The 22,862-nt window shown below is 39.6% G+C and overlaps 1 protein-coding gene across 1 annotated transcript; it reads right to left on the bottom strand.

Annotated features, from left to right (window-relative positions):
• Positions 1–3,689: 3,689 nt before the first annotated feature.
• LACTB2 (lactamase beta 2) lies at positions 3,690–21,445 on the bottom strand. The gene is made up of 7 exons (XM_065398765.1): positions 21,286–21,445; positions 19,828–19,991; positions 17,902–18,028; positions 15,306–15,484; positions 10,716–10,864; positions 8,055–8,136; positions 3,690–5,066 (listed from the first exon to the last, which is right to left on the bottom strand). Exons 1-7 carry the CDS (start codon positions 21,405–21,407, stop codon positions 5,023–5,025), a joined length of 867 nt encoding a protein of 288 aa, XP_065254837.1. The 5' UTR covers positions 21,408–21,445; the 3' UTR covers positions 3,690–5,022.
• Positions 21,446–22,862: the final 1,417 nt, after the last annotated feature.

Here is a 22,862-nt window from a genome sequence, read left to right as displayed (position 1 = left end):
AACTCATTTCCTATTCTTAGCTAATAAACTTAGTTAGTTTCCTATAGAATTGGCTGCCAGTGTTGCCTTTGGTGTAAGTTCTGGAGTGCCAATTGATCTGGGGTAAGTGGCTAGTCTCTTGGGATGCGGTGTGATTTTTGGTTTTAATAACCTTTTACCACAAAGTTCAGTTTGTCTGGGTGGCAAGATACCATGGACTCACAGACTGTCCCCTTAGACTTTCCAATTTAAGACTGGTATAATGATCCAGGAGTTTACATTTGTTACTGGTGTGGTGAACTCTAATTATAGAACACACCTTGGGAAATCTGCCCTGTTTTCTGGCAGTTGGTCCTGAGATAGGCACTCACAGTTGTGAGCCACTCCAGACAGTATGACAGAAGGTTCTACAAACTAATCATTCACTGCAATCACAAGGATGACAAGCAAAAGTCCAAAATGGTATTTTGGTGTCAGAAGATTTCCCCTCTTTCTGACTCCCCATAGGAAGCTTCCACAACATTCAAATAAAGAGGAGTGCTAGAAATCCTTAAAGACTAAGCAAATCAGTTACTGATAACTTAAACTCCAATGTTCCCAATGTAGTGAAAGTTAAGAATGATTAAATAGTTGGTGTGAATCAGACAATTACATATTGTTCGTAATATTGGGGGGGAAAAGAGGTGGTGGTAAGTGAGAAAAGGCAGAGGTCCAAATCTTGGAGATGCAGCTTTACAGGTAAAACATTTTTTAAACTTCTACAATACCTATATGGAACTTCTGAAATTGAACAAGCTATGTCAGAGTAAGACTAGGGATGTGGGATATCAATTAGAGAGATCACTATGACCAAAAGTCATGGCTTCAGGCAAGAGTATCAATCCTGTAATACCTAATGAAAGAATCACGGTAGACTGTAGCTTCATATTTTCCAGCAAGATAAAAGGGGGGGAGGGGAGAAGAGAGGCAGGATGAGTTAATGCTAGCCAGATAAGGGTGAAATTTTACAAATCTAAGCTGTCTGAGGAAAATAAGTAATAGTGAGAAAGTTGGTCATTTAATAAATGATGGAGATGAAATTGACACAAATGGCTAATACTACCTCTAAAAATAATGATCAACAAAGAAAATATAGAAAACTGACTAAATAGGAAAGAAAACCCTGTTATTGATAAAGAGATAAGGAAATACTTGGAACATTTGACCATATACAAATTAGCCACTCTGGAAAATATGGATCATACAGTATTAACAGAATTAGTTAATGAACTTACTCTATGTACCATTGACCATTATTTTCTGAAATGAAATTCAGATAACTGGGAAGTTTCAAAAGACTGGGAAAAAACAAATGAAGTTTTCAAAAAATAAAAAGGAAAAAAGTGATATTTGAAATCCATATATTGAATTTCTATTCCTAACAATGGAACAGATGGGGACAAATTCATGAAATAGCTACAGAATAACAGGACCATAAATGGTAAGTAGAAATTCACACAGGATAAACTGTGAGGAATTCCAAACACCGGAAAGGGAAAAGAAAGAATTCAAAAGGACCTTGACAAATTAGAAACATGGACAGAAAAATAATTCAATTGGAAAAATACTAGCTAACAGATCTTAATTCAATTCAATGCACAAACATACAAGGAATGGAAACTTGGAAAGCAGTAATGCTGAAGACCTAAGAATGATAATGGACCAAAAGTTAGACTTGAGGAAGCAAGTACGATTTGGCTCCAATCGAATACAGTTTGCCTACACAAAAAGGATCATTCCACAGAGCAAGGAGGTAGCATTTTCTCTCCATACTGCTCTGGTGAGACTTCACCTAGTAGATTATGTTCAGTTTTGGCAACCCATTCCTAGAGATGCTGACAAGTTAGACATCACTCAAAAGAGCAGAGCAACAAGATGACCTTCTGCTGTTTTCTGTATAATCAGGGTGGATAAAAATCAGTGATTTAAAAAAATAAATAAAAAAAATCAGATTTTTTTAAATTAAATTGGATTTTTTTTTATAAAATGCTTTTTGAGGAAAAAAACCTCTCATAATGGAATAGGAATTATAAATTCTAATTCTATAGTATGAGACAATATATTCATGTAATGTTTAAGAAAAGTTTTGTAAATGAGAACCAATAGTTCAGGGATTAAGGTCCCAATCTTATGGGGTTCCAGGGGCTTCTGTATAGATTATTTAGGTTCATCTTTCTATCTACCCAATGGGACTCAGTGCTCAGTCTAGAAGATACCATCAGAGATACTTAGTTTTGCAGTTCTCAAACTGTGGCTTTGTCTCTCCAGAGATAACATGATTGTTAACAGCAAAAATGTTTTATAAATAAATAATATACAGAGGTGAGAAATAACAGACCTCAACTCTATTGTCCCTCTGCAGATTTGTGTACACAGTCAATCCCTTCCCTCTCCTCTCTAAAAGTGCAAAGTTTCAAAAAGTTCAATGAATTATTGGGGGCGGAATAGATCTGGACAAGTAGTAGTAGTCTGGAGATAAATGTGAGAAGGGAGGGACAGGCAGTAGAAACAAATGTGAAACTGTTTGAGTAGCATATTCCAGAAGTCTTGAGGTCTTTCTGAGTGTAGCCTTCATTGAGTTGAGATCTACCATACTATTCTCTCACTAGAAGGGAAAACCTATAATGGCAGCAGGGCGTAAAAGAGATCCAGTTTGGGAATATGAACCATTCAAGAAATATATGTTTGCTGATGATGTTTTAAAGAAAGTCGCACCAGTGAACTGGTGGAAGTCACTGAAGCACTTGGATTCAGAAACTGTTGAAGTGATCTCCTCACTTTTAACAGAAGTAGCTTCTTCTGCCGGTGTAGAAAGAATATTTTCTTCCTTTGGACTAATTCATTCCAAACTGAGAAACCATTTGGGACCTGAAAAGGCGGGAAAGCTTGTTTTTTCTTTTCCAGATTACGAACAAACAGGAAAATGAAGGTGAAGACGACTGAGTTAGCTGCAGAAGCCAATATTTTAAGTTTCTCATGTTGACCTAAGCTGATATAGTGGATTTTTTTTTTTTTTAATATTTCATTTAACTATTTTAGTTGAAACAATTTTAACAAAAACAAACCTGATTTTAAAAAACTTGAATGTTTAACTAAATTCAAAAATTCCTATGCTTGTTTTGTTAAAATATTATGTGTTTGCTGTTGAAGAAAAAAAATCCAGAATACATAATGTTGTTGTTTTAGTTAAATAAAACAATTTAAATGTCTGTCTGGTGATGTTCTCCTCCTAATACAGCATGGCAAGAAAATCCTCCAAATATGAATGATTAACCTGTTGAACTGGAGATAGTTCACCTCCCAATAACTTCATAAATATCTGCTTCAATTACCTTTGGTAAATGAAATAACCAAACAATCATTCATTTTCTGATATAGCTGTAAAACTAATCTGAAAAGTTTTCAAAATAAATCATTTAAAAAATGTACAGTGTGTACCTTCTAAAAATGAAACCTACATCTATCTCTGAGTTGTGAAGAATATGGATTAAGGTTATAACAACCAACAACAATGCACTTTTATGTAGAAATCCATGATTAAATCGAATCTTCCTGACTAGTGATTTACATCAAATCCACCCTGTCCATAATCCATGTGTATTTGCTGTCAACTAACATTGGAACAATACAACTTCTGAAGCCTACATAAAAAACCTAACTGACAAAATGTGCACATGCCACATATGAAAATATAGGGTTGAACAATTTTAAAAGTCTGTAAAGGATTTTCCAAGGACGTAGGCATGAAAGATAAATGTATCCGTATTCCATATTAAGTGATTTCAAAACAAGATTTGTGCCAGGATTAGAAGGTACATTTAAACCATACAGACATTATGTACTTTTTGAATACACACAGTAGTGCAAATATTTACAAGTTCAGTTACTTCAAAAGTTTAAGATACACAGAAAACTGAAATTAAGGTCCAACATTATCGTCAATTAAAACATTCTACTGTATTTTTAAATCACAGACAGTATATAGAGTCTTAGAGTCAAATTTTGCCTTGTTCCACCTTTGTAATTTATATGACGTTGATGGGTAACTGAGGGCAGAATTTATAAATCAATATTTAAAACTGGCAAACACCTGGGACTTCAACTGCTTAGTGTTCAATACATCTCTAATAATTATCTGTATAGTATTTTTAAAAATCATGTGATTGTATAATCTGACATTGTTTCATTTGCACATATAAAGTTTTGTTTGCATTATTTTTGCTATGATTTTATTTTATTAAACATTTGTCTTAACTGGCATGAATAGTTAAAATTAATAGTAGCTCCTTACACTGAATCTGCTAGGAAAGGTTTTTCCTCAGAGACTACAAAAAGCTGAAACTACTTTTTTGCTCACTTAGCTCTTGCATTGAATCTTTCTAGATTAAGTAGCAACAGCCCACATAGGGGCCAAAAATTTCAACTTTGGGTGTCTAAAATTAGGCTCCAAAAATCAATACTTAGATATCTTAATAAAGGGTTGAGCACTCACAAATCCCAAATAAAGTCATTTTTGCACTAGTATGAACCAGTGAAAATAGGTCATCGAGAAAGTCACTCTGCCACCTTCACAATCAGTTTTTGCACTACAGTTGTCATCAATTACTTTATACTATAGTAGTACCTTTACTAGCTGTTTTCTGTCACTGGCAGAAAGTCAAAAATTTTACAAAAAAGACAACATACAGCTGTTCACAGTAACTTCATTTGACTAACTGAATACACAAGTTTTTTCAATTCCCATCAGACAGAATATGACAATCATTGGTTATCTGAGTACTTTGTAACAATAAGATTACATAAAATTTATTTAAGACAGCAGAATTATGTAATTTTTTTTCTTAACAAAATTGTTGTTCTGATTTTACGTAACAGCGGAGTGCTTTTGGATTCCTCTAATTGTCCATCCAATGTTCTCCATATACAAGTTCATGTATTTATATAAAGAGGTTGTGTGTAGGTATTTGAGAGTACTCTTAATCTTGTTTCTGTTTCTTGCAACACTTACAAACTGCTTTTCCACCTGAAGTTGGGAGATTTTTCATTTACTGTTAAGGAAAAAAAAAGTAAAGTAAAACTGGCCAAGTTAGTCACTGAAAGCTATCATTGTTGGGTCTAAATATAACAGTTTTTTGCTATGGACAAGGAAAATATTAGCAAAATGAAGTAACTCAGGAAGCTTAATTCTAACCTCGGACACATGAAGTTGTCACACCACATATCTTAAAATCCATTTGTGCATGCACACTAGGAGATTTTATTTTAAAGCCACAATGCTGTCCACCTGAATATTGAAGGTTAAGGTTAAGTGTTTAGTTTACTGGAGATTGTTAAACATTCACAAATTGGCTAACTATAACAAAACCAGACTTCTAGGGATATAAACCATATTAAGAATGAATTTTAATTAATATAATTATAAAACTTAAGGAAAACATACTGGAACTTCTGAATATTAAGAATCTTTGGGCAACAGAGCATGTTGTTTTTTTAAAGTTTGTACCCAGTTTGAAAGTAAGTCATACTGTTAGGTTAACAGCACAAAGTAATTTCTATCAAGGTTTTCAAAACCTGGCAGAAATTGTTTTGATCCATTCATGACATCTCTTTTTTTAAACTGTCAAATACTGACTTTGATGTAAGGGCCCTTACAATACTTTCATCCAAATTAGGGAGAGAGCAGAGTTTATATATACACAAATTATAAAACACTACTGTACACACTCTTAAAAAAAAAAAAAAACGAAAAAAAAAGATACAAATCAATAAAGGCAGTACAATTCTGAAATTAGGTTATAAAAAAGGTGTAGAACCACACTGCAGTCTCTAGAACTACATGGAGAGTTAGTGACTCCATTAGATAGAACCATGTGCCAAATTACTGTTATAGTTTTCATATAACAATGGAATAAAATATGCTAGGCATATTCAGTACTGCACATTAACAAGAGATTTCTTTGGACAAATATTTTGTGAAAGTTAGAAGAAACTTTCATTTTACTGCAGCTACTGTTTTCTAAGAACAGACCAAAATTTGATATACTGCAGCTCACTGTATTAAAAAATGGCTTTGTACCAAAACAAAATCAAAGGTCAATGATCAGTGGTATGAATATACAAAGACTTGTATAGTACTCATTCAGGACTAATAATATGTATTTTTCTTAATATAAATCCTTAAGCTGAACTGAAATATTGACAAAGGTATTGTGCTGTCATGTGTATCACAAATCTAAGCTCTAATTAGTACTTACAAATTTAATATTTGCACCACAAAGTGTACAAATCAGCAAGCAAAAAACCACAGTTCTTATATTTTCAACTTTGCTGCCCCCCATCAACCTCCCACAAGAATACTCGATATGGATAAAGGACTTGAAAACATCTTTTTCATTCTTCCAAGGAAGGTGGAACATGTAAATTAATTCTATATGCATCAAAAGTAACACGTTGAAGAAAAGTCACAAGAATTATTCTAGCCAGCATTTGGTACAACCCATAATCGTTAAGGCTGCCAATTTCAGATGCTCATTTCTTTCTGAAGCATAGACTTTTTTGACTGAAGCTCAGTGTCCTTGGTTGCTTATCAAAAGGTGAATTTTTATGGTTTCAAGAAGTGTGAAAAAATTCTTACATGGGAAAAAAATTGGCGCTAACAACTTTTGACTGTTTGAAAGGTACACACTGAGCATGCACAACAGAACATATTAAAATGACAGATGTACATTTAAGGTGATTTATTGTGCATATGTGCACAGCTTATTAATGGGCAAGTTGTGGCTCCTCCTAGGAGGGGCAAGGGAAGCCTCTACTCATCTATTCCTTGGGTATCTGCACAAGGACCAGAAAATAGCCTGTTAATTGTGCTACCTCAGATGAGGCTTTGGGAGTGGGGAAGGGAGGGACTTGTTAGTATGGTCAACAGCACGTAAGGCCCACAGGGGTCTTACTCAGCCAAGTTTGTGAAGTGGCCAGGACCTATCCTCAGTGTGCTTGCTAGTGTCCAGCAGTGGATAGGAGAACACATGCTACACCATTTAAAAGGTGTAGTGAGCTCAAGGGATCATAATGATGCCCTACTGCATTCTGCTTGCATCGCTCTTATGCACAAAATATGGTTCATAGTACTGCCTCCTCAGCCTCTACAGTTATGGCACCAAAGCAATGATTGTGCTTGAAGACATGATTTAGACTTAAGTGCTGCCTTTTTAAAAATTCTATCTTCAGATGTTTTAACTTAAAATGATACCAAACCCATTTCTTCAAACTTTATTTATCACTTAAAACCCCCCCCAAATTTGAAGAAAACTGGGCTAAATGCTTTTATTTAAAACTCAGCAAGCCCTGACAGCTTATTCACTTGTACACATTTATATTTTTATATACTGGTACATATACTTGTTAGCCTTTGGCTAATGCCTGTTAAGGTTTTCAAGTGCCTAGTTTTCTAAAGACATTGACAACCATTACTTGGCCTTTTCTTAAGGGGTCTTATTACAGAACTGGAACATTTTCTTGACCATTTTTATTTTAAAATAACTTGAAAGTAAAATGCAAAAAACCCTAAATTAATACAACATTAAGGTTGCAGTTAATTATTACAAAAGTCAGGAAACGTAAAAGATAAGCTTACACAATTTTTAACTTTGCCCCTCAATAACAAATGCCTAAAAAAGTCATTAGTTATGTAATCACAGCTGATCTAAACTTTTAGAAAAACATTATAAAACGTATCTGAGAAACTGCATGTGATGACAAATACTATTGTAATGCGTATATTCTTTAATTCTGATCTCTTGAATATATGCATTACAATAGTATTTATTGTCACAGCTTCTCAAACATATTATATGATCTTTACCAGAACTTTATATATCCTTAACGTTAAATCACCTTAGTTTAAGGTAATTCTACTTTAAATTGTCTGAGTGACTACCAATACTACAAAAATTGTGTGAAAAACTATCAATGTGAGAGTGCCAGGAAATAATTTAACAAAATACTGTAAGAAATAATTTATAAAAGAAAAAACTTACACACTTTTCCTTCTTTTTCTAACTTCCTTAAGTGAAGGGTAAGGTTATTTTCTGCTGCTTTAAGTAAATTTTCAGGAATTTCCTAAATAGAAATACAATGAATATATAATCATGCCATATCTGCCAATATTTTTTTCGTTTTTGTTTTTATATTCCTCAGTACACAAAAGGGAACTCTTCTATGTTCAACTACCCACCAGCAGTGGCAAAGAATTGAAATAAGTCATACCACTTAAATCTCTAGTTTAAATAATATTTTTTTCCCATTCTTTGCATTATGTCCTAATTCAGGATAGCACATGTTTAGGATAGCCCAAATTTAACAATGTATTACAAATAAAGCATTTCTAATTTTAGTACTTGGCCAAATACGAAGCTCAACATAAGAACGGCCATACTGGATCAGACCAAAGGTCCATCTAGCCCACTACCCTGTCTTCTGACAGTGGCCAATGCCAGGTGCCCCACAGGGAATGAACAGAACAGGTAATCATCAAGTGATCCATCCCCTGTTGCCCATTCCCAGCTTCTGGTAAACAGGGGCTAGGGACACCATCCCCGCCTATCCTGGCTAATAGCCATTGATGAACCTATCCTCCATGAATTTATCTAGTTCTTCTTTGAATCCTGTTATAGTCTTGGCCTTCACAACATCCTCTGGCAAGGAGTTCCACAGGTTGACTGTGCATAGTGTGAAAAATACTTCCTTTTGTTTGTTTTAAATCTGCTGCCTATTAATTTCATTTGGTGACCCTTAGTTCTTGTGTTATGAGGAGTAAATAACACTTCCTTATTTGCTTTCTCCACATGTCATGATTTTATAGACCTCTATCATATCCCCCCTTAGTCGTCTCTTTTCCAAGCTGAAAAGTCCCAGTCTTATTAATCTCTCTTTATATGGAAGCTATTCCATACCCCTACTCATTTTTGTTGCCTTTTCCTGAATCTTTTCCAATTCCAATATATCTTTTTTGAGATGGGGTGACCACCATGCATGCAGTATTCAAGATGTGGGTGTACCATGGATTTATATAAAGGCAATATGACAGTTGTACATCAAATTCCCTTTCCATTCCTCAAGATTTTTCCCACAGTTGCCAGCATTTCTTAAAATTTGAGGGGAATTTTCCAAATATGCTATGGATCTGGCAGTTAGAGATCTTCTGGGATCTAAATGGTTGTCTTGGTAAATTGTCAGTTATTTTAAAAATAAATATCAGAGTTGCAAAACAGTTATCTCCATATTAAAAATGTAGTGCCACTGTAAAAATTATTATAAATTAGTGACTGGAGAACCTCAGAATGCTTGTGATTCTGATAAGCATCAGAACTTCTGGATGCTTACCTGAAGTAATGGAGCTTCTCCTTGAAACCACCTCTCCTCACATAACTGTTCCTCCCACAACAGGCTCTCCCACCACAGCCTATTCCTGTCTTCAAAGGGGGGCAGGGGGAGATTTAAAATTCAGAGTTACCCAGGCCTGTCCCCATACCTATCTGAAATTACATGGGGGACCCACTTCTCTCAAATTTTCTACCCGTTGGTGTCATTATCCCCCACCCCCCAGTTCCCCATCTCCTCTGATTAATCCCCCCTGCCACTTACCTCAATGTGTGGGGGAGGGGACTACTGGCTCCCTTCCCTGGCTCTGAGCTGGTTTCCACTCTACACAAAAATTATCATCAGCCTAGAGTAGCTGCTCAGACAGACAATAGGTAGCAGTCTCTCCTTGATCTGTATGGGAGGCTAGCATTACGGAAAAATCCCTCCTAGGCTGCAGTAGTTCTCAGTCTCCAGGACACAGACTGGAACTTCAAACACCTGAGATGCGTTTGCAAAACCCTTTGTAAACCTGTCCAGGATGTTTACAGCCCATGTCAGATTAGGATGGTTGACAGCTATCTTTTGCCCTCCCAGCATCTTGCACTTTTCCCTTCAGCCCAGCCCAGTGAATAAGTTTTTCCTGTAAGCAACATCATGAAAGAGTTCTCTATACTGCATGCCCTACACTCTGAGAATTACCATAAAGAGAGGAAGGGTAAGCAGAAAGACTAATATCTTTAGGGCTCTGTCTGATGATCAACAAATAGGCTTTTGAGTGCACAGGCTGTTTATCTTTAAGTCACAGGATCCAGCTCCTGTTGCCCCATGGCAAGCTGTCAGAACACAGGGTTTCTAGCAGAGTTTTTAGCCTGCACCTTCCTGAAGCCTGTGGGAGCTTGCAACTATAAGTTCTAAAATACCTTGCAGGAGACTCCAAACAACCCTGGACATAAATATATTTAGTTATTGTCTGACATTGTTCATTCTGATCTGACTATTTTATAACTACAAACTTTCTTGATCCTCATGAGAAACGTGTGATTACTAAGCTTAAAAATAATTATGAAAGGTAGAAGTTAATAAAAATAATTTAAGCCCAGATCCAGTAAAGCACTTAAATCGCAAGACTACTTACATGCTTATAGACAGGTGTGAATTTTGCTACATTAGTCCTTTACCGCACATGACTAGAACAGAAAAAATGCCAAATGTGGCTCCGCTTAACTATGAAGCCTCCTAAAAGCCCACACACAAACACATACCATGTTGACTTTATTTAAGTGAAAATTAAGGTTGTGCTCTTCAGTTCAATTTAATAACGTTTTAACTATAATTACCTTGTATACAATCTTTATAAGCTCCATTGATGTAAATGATTTTCCAGCATTCTCCTGCAAAACATTTAGGATTTGTTGTTCACGTGCATTTCGGTGAGAAATGTATCCTTGAATTTTAGCACATGCATCATGTACTACTGGGCCATGTCCTAAATTCAAATACAATTACAAGAGTTTTTTTTTTTTTTAATATGAGAAACAGAATTTTTTAAACAACTTATTTAATAATTTGCTCACAAATATCCTCTCACTTTGGTAAAAAGCTCTGATAAGCCTATAAATCCTATGGAAGCAGCAGCATCCCTGTACTTACCACCCTGCTAGTTAGGGTTGCCAATTTGGAAATACAGTGAAACCCCACTATAACGCGATGATTGGGGTCCAAAAATTTCAATCGCAATAAATGCAGGGTCGCGGTATAGCGGGGTTACCAACATTTTACCGTTTCAAGCCGGTCAGTTTCAAGCCGGTCAATTTCTCTTGGGCAGAGAGCAGGGGAGACGTGCAAGGGGCAGAGGAGGAGCAAGGAGCAGCTGGGGAGGAGAATGGCTCTTCCCGCCAAAAGAAGAAGCGGGGGTAGAGGGGAAGAGGCAGTGGGGAAGGCACTTTCCTTTTTTTGTTTTTCTTCGGCGGCGCTCCGGCCGCTTTTTCTTTTCTTTTTTTGGTGTGCCTCGGCAGCGCTCCGGCCGCTTTTTCTTTTTGTGTGCCTCTTTTGGATTTAACACACTCCACCTCCACCGGGCTAGAGAGCCAATGTTTGGATATGAAAATGGAACCAAAATTTTGCAACGTTCAAGAAGGTTCACGCATCCTGTATACCAGCTCATCTCCAGCAACCACGTACACGTACACTTATCTATCTATGATACTGGGCCAAAATTGAAAAACTTGGAACCAAATCTGGATATAAACTGTCCCAACTTTTGGGAGCACTCAGATTTATAGTTTGGGTTTGAGCTCTTTTCCATTTCAACACAAACACCCCAATAATAAATCTAATAAGTGACTTGCAAAACAATTATAAATACATTTCTAGATCTATTCCATACATGTATTTTAATGGAAGTATTTTAATAGTTTAGACCTTATGCAAACACTGGTTTGTATCACCCTAGATACCCAGATGCCTCCCATCATCATAGCACTAGAGTGCATCACAACCATGAAAGAATCTATTTTTGAAACACCCCTTTGAAATAGTATCATTATCCATATATTACAGATGAGAAATTTAGGCAGAAAGAGATAAGTGACATTCTCAAGTCACACAGCAAGTTTGTGACAGAGGTAGGAATTGACCACAAATCCTATTTCAGAGGATTAACCACAAGGCCATTCTTCCTCCCTCATTTAATACTGTTAAGGAACTAAGACATTTGTCAACTTTTATTACTTAACAGAATATATGGGGATATACCTATGTCATAGAACGGGAAGGAACCTTGAAAGGTCGAGTCCAGTCCCCTGCCTTCACTAGCAGGACCAAGTACTGATTTGGCCCCAGATCCTTAAGTGGTCCCCTCAAGGATTGAACTCACAACCCTGGGTTTAACAGGCCAGTGCTCAAAACCACTGAGCTATCCCTCCCCCCAAATTCTGCTCTCCTCATGTGATACACAGAGAAAGAAAATTACACTTTCTTTATTATTTTTGTTTATAAAACTGTGAAGCTCCACAAGGGCTGTCTACATTACAGCAGAATAGTGGATGGTGTTCTCATACAGTATAAGGTGCCTAAATGTCATATTAGTGGTCTTGGTTACAATGAGAAGTTGGAATGATAGAATCTTTGTTCTGTATTTGGAGGGCTAGACTTGAGATCTTGATGGCAGTCGATATTGGAAAAATCTATGTTGTTAAGTGGGAGACTATCAGAATTTCTGAATATAAGTTGAGGCTGTCCAGGACTATATGGACAGAATTAAGCTTGGTTTTTTAAATACAAAACGTGATACTATACATTTGTACCTTTATTTAAGAGACTGCCAGAACTGTGAATGTATTAGTATATAACATTTTAGTAATAGTTAATTTTCATTATTTTAAATTCCTCATTTTAGGGAGTCTAAGTTCAAATATTCCTTGGAACATATTAACTAATTCTGTTTAGCTCCTTAAAATTAAGGAAGATTTGTCTGTTAATAATGGACATTCAATTTTTAAAGTACTCACATTACTTAGTAGGAAGGTTGTATTAATGGAAAAGTGAGAGAGCCATCTGGTGGCCAAAGTATCTTTCAGTTCCCAGGGAGACTTATAAAATACGAATAGTGGATAGGTTCTATTGTATATATTCAATTCAAAAAATGTTAAATATAAAAAGTTATATGGAAAAAATAAAAAACTCAGCCATATAAATACATTCACAGTAGGCAAATGGTCATGTTGTTGCAATGAATCATGGCCTCCTCCTAGATCTAATTCAGAGTTCAGATGGAATAAGAGAAGCCTCTGGGGTACGGGTGTGTGTGTGGTGTGTGTATAGAGAGAGGAAAGGTAGAGAATAAGGCTGTCAAACGGAGAGGATTCTCAGCATGAATAAAATTGAATACAAATCAAAAAAGTTACTATAATAAGTTTACCAATTTTAATACAGTAAATAGTGGTGATAGAAAACTGTTCTCTGATTAGGGAATAACTATTGTTTATGGAAGTGCACAAATATTTTATTAAACATGGTAAAGGAAACAAAATTAGTTCCGATTCAAAATGCTGTACCAGGATACCAATGGCCATCGGCCACTGAAAATGCACAATATCCTATTGCCTTATTAGAATCTTAATTAGGGTATGTATTTATCTATTGCCAGCAGCGTGTTAGGTGCTTTAGTAAAGCAGAAGGACAAGCTTCCTGCCTTAAAGAGTTTGTAATCTAGATAATAAAACACAGAGAGGGGGATGAGAGAGAAAGAGAATTGTGACAAAAAGGTGGAATTTAACACATACTTTTGGCATGAGGAAAGCTAATCAAAGAAGAGGAACATGGTTTATAGACTTTACACAGAAGGCAGTGTGGCCTACTGGATAAGGTATTGGACTGGGACTCAGGGCACCTGGAATCTATTTTCAGCTTTACCCCTGGTTAGCTTGGGCAAGTCAGTTCAATTCCCCCATCTGTAAAATGGGAATAATGATCTTCCCTCTCTGGTAATGTGCTTTAAGATCTACAGATGAAAAATGTATTTCTTTTCGAAGTACACCTCTACCCCGATATAACGCGACCCAATATAACACGAATTTGGATAGAACGCAGTAAAGCAGCGGTTTCACCTATAACGCGGTAAGATTTTTTGGCTCCCGAGGACAGCGTTATATCGGGGTAGAAGTATAGTACATTTTAACAAAGAACATGAAGAAAGAGTGGAGATATGGTAGACTAAGTGAAGGAAGCTACTCATAGAAGGTTCATGTTATGAAGGCCAAGACACTAACTGGGTTAAAATAAGAACTAGATAAGTTCATGGAGGATAGGTCCATCAATGGCTATTAGCCAGGATGGGCAGGGATGGTGTTCCTAGCCTCTGTTTGCCAGCAGATGGGAATGGGTGACCGGGGATGGATCATTTGATTACCTCTTCTATTCATTCCCTCTGAAGCACCTGCCATTGGCCACTGTCGGAAGACAGGATATTGGGCTAGATAGACCATTGATCTGACCCAGTATGGCCGTTCTTATGAAGAAGGCAGAAACAAGAGTTTGAAGTTATTTAATTATGCAAAATGCAGGGTGTGGGGAAGGGAATGAAAAGAGAAGATGGAAAAGGTAGGCAGGAGCCAGGATATGCAATCTCGAAAGAGAATAAGGAACTTAAATCTTACCGTCACATAATGAGTTTTTAAATTCCGTCTTGACAAAAAAGAGGCATAATTTTATATGAAAATTAAATGTTTTCCAAGATTTAAAAAAAAAGTCAAGGAGACTGAATAAATCAGAGGATAATTAATGTAATATGGAGTTTGACCTCTTGGTCACTGGCTGAAATTCAGCATAGTTTGGTAACTAAAATAATCATCTGATTGATAGCTTGGTGGCCTTTACAAAATGAATTTATGGTCTCAATCCAGTTTGGACAGCTGTCTACCTCAAAAACCATGACCACAATTGGCATTCTTAGCCATAGACTGACTAGAGAAGCCAAGGACTCAAGGGCTATACATACTGAACTGACCCCACCTTTCCCCCCCTGCTCTATAGGTGGTCTTTTTAGTTCAGGTTTAGGTGCAGTGGCAGGATGGTGTGAAGCAGCTTGCACAGATGCTGCCTCTCGTGCATGTATTCTTTGACAGAAGATTCTGGTTTTCTGGGCTATCAATTCTGCACTTCTCACAACCACAAGTTTCACTCAAATATAATAATGCTCATGAGAGAAATGGATAGCATCATGGCAAGCACACATGCAGTATCTTAAATAGAATAAACTGAATGCCCTTTAGCTAATTATAATAACTAAACACTGGATAAGGTACATTAAGTATTATATAAATACTATATTATTTGACTGTAGTAAGAGTTCTTACATTCTTAGAGGAGCTATTTTAAATATTTTATATAAACTAGTAGATGTAATTAAGAAAATGTAAACTACCAACCAGGGTACATTAAGTCAGCTTGCATTTGCAACAGCATTTCCAGTGATTTCATGTAGTCATACAAGTCTTCAAATACTGCTGTCCCTTCTCCTAGAATACAGTCACCAGAAAATATGGCATTTTCTTCCACTAGATGTAAAGCCATATGATCATCAGTGTGCCCAGGTGTATATAAAACTCTATTAAATGAAAGGAATGAATAATTTTATATGCAACAATCACATATACACTATTTACATGTAACAGAAACAAATGCTGATAAAGCCATGAATTAATATGGCAGTCTAGAAAAAACCTCTGTAAAGAATCCTTATTAGGGAAAGAGGGTTAATATGAAATATTAGCTTAGAGATGATGTGATCTGGGCTAACCTGGTCCATTTTCTTAAGCTCCATATGTGACGGGTTGGATCACAGAAACCCCCTTGGGAGCTGCCACCCGATGTGCAAAGACTACCCCTGCTCCTGTTTTCCCTGCCAGCTCAGGACTCCAGCACCCTGTCTTGCTGAGCCAGACACTCCCGTCTGCTGCAACACAGACCCAGGGTCTGAATCACTTGTCCCAAAGCTGCAAGTTTACCTGAAAACAGCTCACAGAAGTGTGCTTGTCTTTAGCACTCAGATGCCCAACTCCCAATGGGGTCTAAACCCAAATAAATCCGTTTTACCCTGCATAAAGCTTATGCAGAGCAAACTCAAATTGTTCGCCCTCTATAACACTGATAGAGAGATATGCACAGTTGTTTGCTCCCCCAGGTATTAATACATACTCTGAGTAAATTACTAAATAAAAAGTGATTTTATTAAATACAGACAGTAGGATTTAAGTAGTTCCAAGTAGTAACAGACAGAACAAAGTAAGTCACCAAGCAAAATAAAATAAAATGCGCAAATCTATGCCTAATCAAACTGAATACAGATAATCTCACCCTCAGAGATGCTTCAGTAAGTTTTTTCTCAGACTGGACACCTTCCAGGCCTGGGCACAATTCTTTCCCCGGTACAGCTCTTGTTCCAGCTCAGGTGATAGCTAGGGCATTCTTCATGATGGCTCCTCTCTCCCTCTGTTCTCTTCCACCCCTTTATATATCTTTTGCATAAGGCGGGAACCCTTTGTCCCTCTGGGTTTCCACCCCCCCTCACTGGAAAAGCACCAGGTTAAAGATGGATTCCAGTTCAGGTGACATGATCACACGTCACTGCAAGACTTCATTGCCCACTTGCCAGCACACACATATACAGGAAGACTAACAGGTAAACACAACCATCTGCAGACAATGGTCCTGGTTAATGGGAGTCATCAAGATTTCAAACCAACATTAATGGCCCACACTTTACATAATTACAATAGGCCCTCAGAGTTACATTTTATATTTCTAGTTTTAGATACAAGAGTGGTACATTTATACCAATCAGATGATCATACTCAGTAGATTATAAGCTTTGTAATGATACCTTACAAGAGACCTTTTGCATGAACCATATCCCAGTTACGTTATAGTCACTTATTACCATATTTTCTCTAAAACTATCCCAGTTACATTATATTGACTTATTATCAAGTTTTTATAAAACCATATAGACTGCACAACGTCACACCATAAACATATATGCAAACTGGCAAACATAATTAGCTCTAATATTCTATTCTATACAATAGGTCCTTATACTACACTCATCACTGTGGTATCGGTGTGGGTCGAGCAATGTGCTGTCCGCCCTTCCTGCAGCCCCCATTGGCCTGGAGTGGCGAACTGCAGCCAGTGGGAGCCGCAATCGCCCGAACCTGCGGACGCAGCAGGTAAACAAACCGGCCCGGCCTGCCAGGGGCTTTCCCTGAACAAGCGGCGGACTGGCTTTGAGAACCACTGTTCTACAACACTGAAGTAGTTTAATTCACCACTGACTTGAAAGGGACTCCCTCTGAGTAAGGAAAAAAAGCAGGATGTTTCCTTAAAACTGACAGAAGCGGTAGAGCAGCGTTATTTTGATGGGAGAATTCTGGACAATACAAATCTAAAAAACAAAAACTCTACTCCAAGCAGAGTTTTTATTTTTTACCCTGAAATGAGACAAGTACCAAAGATTCCATGAAGTACATTATGGACTTTGTTGTTATTATCTATTCTACATGGAAACCACTCAGAAACTATGATGATGGGCAGCAGTATAAAACACCATAGAATATAGACGGTTGCCCTAAGGAACAGTTTTATCTAGGGAACCTTCATAATTTTTCTAAAGAGGCTAGATAGTGCTGAAATCATGGGGCTGGATCCTGATAATATTAGGTAATCCCCTCTCACATAGGTAGGTCCTCTTGACTTCAACAGTATTATTCAGCTGCAGAAAGACTACCTGCATGAGTAAGTAGTGCCAGGATCTGACATATAGGCAGCCCTCCAGTCAATTATATTGAAAAAATAATTTCACTGTGGCATATTCACAAATCTCCTCAACTGTTTTGGCTGTCTTAAAAATAAGAACTAAATTATGATGCAGTTATAAATAGTAACTTCACAATTATGAGGTATGAGAGGAAAACATTCTTAGTTTTAAAAGTGGACTTAGCCTACTAGCACAGAACTAACATTTACCTGAGAGTGGCTCCCTCAGTTTTTAACACATCTCCATCTTTCAGATATGAATACTTTAGCTTTTCTCCTTCTATTATTTCCTCACGATGAGGAGTGCGTGGAAGCTTACTTATGCAATATTCAGAATCTATTTAAAAAAGCAGATTACATTTTAGATCATTCACAGTTAGGGCCCTACCAAATTCACAGTCCATTTTGGTTAATTTCACGGCCCTAGAATTAAAAAAAAATCATAAATTTCTTGTTTTCAGCTATTTAAATCTGAAATTTCACCGTGTTGTAATTGTAGGGGTCCTGACCCAAAGGAGTTGGGGGGGGGAAGGAGAGGGGAGGTCGCAAGTTATTGTGGGGGGGCTGCCGTACTGTTACCCTTACTTCTGTGCTGCTGCTGGCAGCGGTGCTGCCTTCAGAGCTGGGCAGTTGGAGAGCAGCGGCTGCCGGCCAGGACCCCAGCTCTGAAGGCAGAGCTGCCGCCAGCAGCAGCAGTGCAGAAGTAAGGATGGCATGGTATGGTATTGTCACCCTTACTTCTGCGCTGCTGCTAGCAGGTTGCTGCTTTCAGAGCTGGGCACCTGGCCAACAGCCACCGCTCTCCAGCCACCCAGCTCTGAAGGCAGTGCATAAGTAAGGGTGCCAATAACGTGACCCTCCATAAAATGACCTTGCGACCCCCCCTGCAACTCCCTTTTGAGTCAGGACCCCCAATTTGAGAAACGCTGGTCTCCCCTGCGAAATCTATATAGTATAGGGTAAAGACACAAAAAAGACCAGATTTCACAGGGGGAGACCAGATTTCACGGTCCATGATGCGTTTTTTCATGGCCGTGAATTTGGTAGCGCCCTATTCATAGTTAAGCACTGATTACTCTCAGGCTGCTAGCATGGACGCCCCATAACATTACAAAATGTGAGTAGATATACCATTATGCAGGAGTCTATTTCAATGCAAAGTTAAAGAATAAAAAAGTTTATTGCAATAACATGTATATGAAGGAATCATATCTACATAGACAAGACCACTCAGACACATATGAAAAACTCTAAAATTGAATACAGCTGGTGTTCTACATCAGTAATATTTTTTAAAGAGGATAAACAAAAAACGACTTCTCCAAATGAAATTTCACTTTGAAATTCTTATAATCCATTATTAGTTTCATTTGGAGAAGTTATGTCTTGCTCATTAAGACACCAACACCACTTCCAGCTGCACTTGGGGACTCCTTGGAAGTAACTCTGGTGAGGTTTCAGCCTGTGGCAATCTCCCACAAAACACAGAAGGGCTGCATTCCCTGTACTATTCATAAAGTATAAAAAGAAACAGCTTTCTCTGCTTAGAGGTTTAACCAAAACAAGCATCACTGAATGTTTATCAATATGATATCTTCATTTATTTTGGATAAGGACAAACATGCAAAGTGTCCCTACCTTACACAATTTGGGGTCTGGGTGTTCACCAAAAATTTCCATTCGAGTGGTTACCAGCCACCTGATCCAGTTATTTACTTGTTGCTCAAGTGAAAATAATTGTCAATTGATTATTCTGTGTTAACTCAGGGAGGAATCTCTTGTTGTTGGGTGAATTATCAATGGTAAACTAATTTCCCTCTCGTCATTCATAGACAAAAGACTTAACAGTATGAGGCTTTCCCCTTTCCAAATATGTAAATACTTATTTATATATTGACATGAAGAAACATTTTGGAGTGCATCTAAACCAAACATTCATACTATTTACTGTACTCATACTATGCGCTGTAACAGCATCAGGTGTTTAAATATACTATACAGCTCACATGAAGATCTCAAGTGCATAGTCCAGCTAACAGTCCTCTAAAACACTCTAATTAGAGGGTCCCTGTCCCCATAGCTAACCAGTAGTGCCCCTTCAGTAACTGTCAAATTAAACTATAATCTTCTGCCTACCATTGTGGATGTTCCTACAAATATCAGATATGCCTCCAGTATGATCATGGTGCCAGTGTGTCACTAAAATTTCCTGGATTGAGATGTTGAACTCAGTCAGTGCCTGTTTTAAACAGCCAATATATTCAGGGATAGCTGGCTCTCCCGTGTCAATAAGGATCCTTCTACATTTGAAGAGAGAAAATATGGCAGAAATGTTCAATTACAAAAGTCATTAGAGAATTAAGAGACTCCCTGGGGGATGAAACCCTAAATACTTCGGGAAGACCACCTCTTCCTGTGACACACTGCTGCAGTACTATCAGCAGCAGTGCTCGAGCTGCATTCCCCCCTCATTGTAAGGTGGGGAGCTCCTGGCAGTATGTTCTTTATCAGGGCCCTGGCACTGCTTTTGTCCTGAACAACAGCCTAAATTCAGTGAGGTTTGGGCATGCTACAGAAGCCATGTATTTGGTAGGATTTTTGGAGAGGATTGAGGATATGTTTCCAGAACATGGTTTTTTTGGCCAAGCTGAGTTTACAGATGTTTGCTTTTTGACTGCTGATGGGTTATTGCGTTGTAACAGTTAATTGCCAGAGCACCTACAGACAGCATAAAGCAGTGGTTCTCAAACTTTTGTATTGGTGACTCCTTTCACATAGCAAGCATCTGAGTGCGACCCCCCCTTATAAATTAAAAACACTTTTTAAATATATTTAACACCATTATAAATGCTGGAGGCAAAGCGGGGTTTGGGGTGGAGGCTGGCAGCTCGCAAACCCCCATGTCATAACCTCACGACCCCCTGATGCCTGTGTGAGAACCCCTGGCATAAAGAAATCTTTGAATCAAAATAAACAAACAATGTTGAAACTTTGGACCCTGGCACAACCACCCTACATCAGTGTCGGTAAGTCAAAATTTACACCGAGTGCCAAGAAAAACTGTGGCAAGCCCAGGGAAAGAGCCAGTACCTGTTGTCATGAGGAAATACAATGCTTACATCACGCCCTCAGGTAAATCACTGAACTCGGGACATATAAGCCAAGGGAAATATGGGAAAGAAGTATAACGTCTTTGGAAGGAAGACAGGGAAGGTGAAATCCTGACGGACCCAGAAACCCAACATACAAACGGATAAAACTGTGTGCCAGAGCCGGGGAAACCCTTCACTGCCCCTAGTTTCCCAACCCCACTCCCTAGGCTTCCCGTGACCCCCGGAATCCCCTCTAAAAGGCACGACAGCGCAGAGAGCATAGCCCCACTCCCAGACTTCGGGGGAGAGCAACACGGGCACGGGCCTCGCTTGGGCCTGTCTCAGAGACCGGGCTCCAGCCTCAGCCAGGCGGCGGCTGCGGAGTTCCAGCGGGGCTGGGAGCGCGCGGCGCTGCAGGTGCGGGGCAGTCAGGGCGGGCAGAAGCTGCCGGCGCCAGCCCTGTGGCGCGAGCCTGCGCTCTGCCGGGGGGCGGGGCTGTTACCTGGGCCCGGTCCCCACCAGGTAGGTGTTGGTCCCCTGCAGGGTCATGGGGCCCGGGTTACAGCCCAGCACGCGCACCACCCGCGAGGAGAGCCGCTCAATGCGCGGCAGCAGCGACGCCATTTTCCCCGCAGCGCCAACAGCCTAACGGCGGCGGCGCGCGCTCGACAGAAGAACGTAGCTCCCCTTGGCCCCTCCCTCACGGAGAATAGCTCCGCCCAGCGCAGGAGCTGAGCGCGCGACTGTTCCCACGGAGGCTGGGAGGTGGCCTTTGCGCGGAGGAAGTTGGGCGGGGCTGCTTGGCCTTGGCCCAGTCGCCTTCTTCCCCCAGCTGCCCTGAGAGCAGAGAGTTCACCTCAGCTGAGCTTCCTAGGCCTTGTCTACACTAAAGGGAAAAGTTCCATGTAGCTTAGATCTACTTACCGCGGGGTCTAGGCTCTCGGCAGTGAGCTGGGAGCCTCGGTGCAACGGGTGGGCTTCTTGCAGGGAGCCTCCAGGCAGCACTAGGGCTTCCAGCAGGGAGCCACAGGGCAGGACCCAGCTGGGAGCAGGGAGCCAGGTGGGCACAGGTCAACTCGAAGCTGTGAGCCTGGGCAGCAGCTGGGCTGGGGGAGCTGGGACCTGGGGGGCAGCCTGGCTCCTAGTGGGAAGTGGGGTGGCCACAGCCTGGTTGGGAATGGGAAGCCCACGGGGGCAGCCAGGCTCTAGTGGAGCCCCCCCGCCCTGCGGTGACAGCTAGAGCCTGGCTGCCCCCGCTAGAAATTGACAAGAATGACAGCCAACAGCCAATATAAGTAATGCAGTGTCTACATGGACATTGTCGCCCTAACTATGCTGACAAGCCCTATGCCTCTCATGGAGGTGGAGTTATGTCAATTATATTGGCAGGAGCAAGGCTGTAGTGTGTACACTGATATACTAGGTCGGCGTAAGGCTTACATCCACCTAACTGTAGTGTAGAGCAGGGGTTCTCAACCTTTTTCTTTCCGAGCCATCCCAACATGCTATAAAAACTCCATGGCCCACGTGTGCCATAACAAATGTTTTTCTGAATATAAAAGCCAGGGCCAATGCTAAGGGATAGCAAGCAGGGCAGTTGCCCAGGGCTCCACACCACAGGGGGCCCTGTGAAGCTAAGTTACTCAGGCTTCGGCTTCAGCCCCGGGCTTTAGCCCCATGCATTGGGGCTTCAGCTTTCTGTCCTGGGCCTCAGCAAGTCTAATGCCAGCCCTGCTTAGCGGACCCCCTGAAATCTGCTTGCGACCCCCCCCAGGGACCCCAGGTTGAGAAATGCAAGCCTCAGAGCGTCACAGCTAAATAGAAGTTGGAACAGATACGTAGTTAACACGTATTTCAAAGACCCATTCAAGGTGAAGTGGCCCAGTAACAATCTTCCAGTCATGGGGGGCAGAGAGGGGGAAGGAAGGGAGGGGAAAAAAGCATCTGTGGCTGGGGGTTGCTAGTGGGCTATAGATTGTTGTCATAAGTCCACCGTCTCTATTCAGTCCATGATTTTAGGCCATGTCTACACTTACAAGCTTAAGCTTACATGAGCTTAAGAGCACTCTTGTAGATGCG

This window comes from Emys orbicularis, chromosome 2 (assembly GCF_028017835.1).
Source record: "Emys orbicularis isolate rEmyOrb1 chromosome 2, rEmyOrb1.hap1, whole genome shotgun sequence".
In the NCBI taxonomy this organism is placed as follows: domain Eukaryota; kingdom Metazoa; phylum Chordata; order Testudines; family Emydidae; genus Emys; species Emys orbicularis.
Note: the sequence above shows the minus strand (reverse complement) of the source record. Positions and strands in the feature narration are given on the sequence as shown.

Coding starts and splice junctions, on each gene's coding strand:
- LACTB2 (XM_065398765.1), bottom strand. CDS start 21,407: ATGGCGTCGCTGCTGCCGCGCATTGAGCGGCTCTCCTCGCGGGTGGTG. Junction 15,485..17,901: donor ACTGAGGGAGCCACTCTCAG/GTAAATGTTAGT, acceptor TTCATTTAATAG/AGTTTTATATACACCTGGGC. Junction 10,865..15,305: donor AGCTGACTTAATGTACCCTG/GTTGGTAGTTTA, acceptor ATTTGAATTTAG/GACATGGCCCAGTAGTACAT.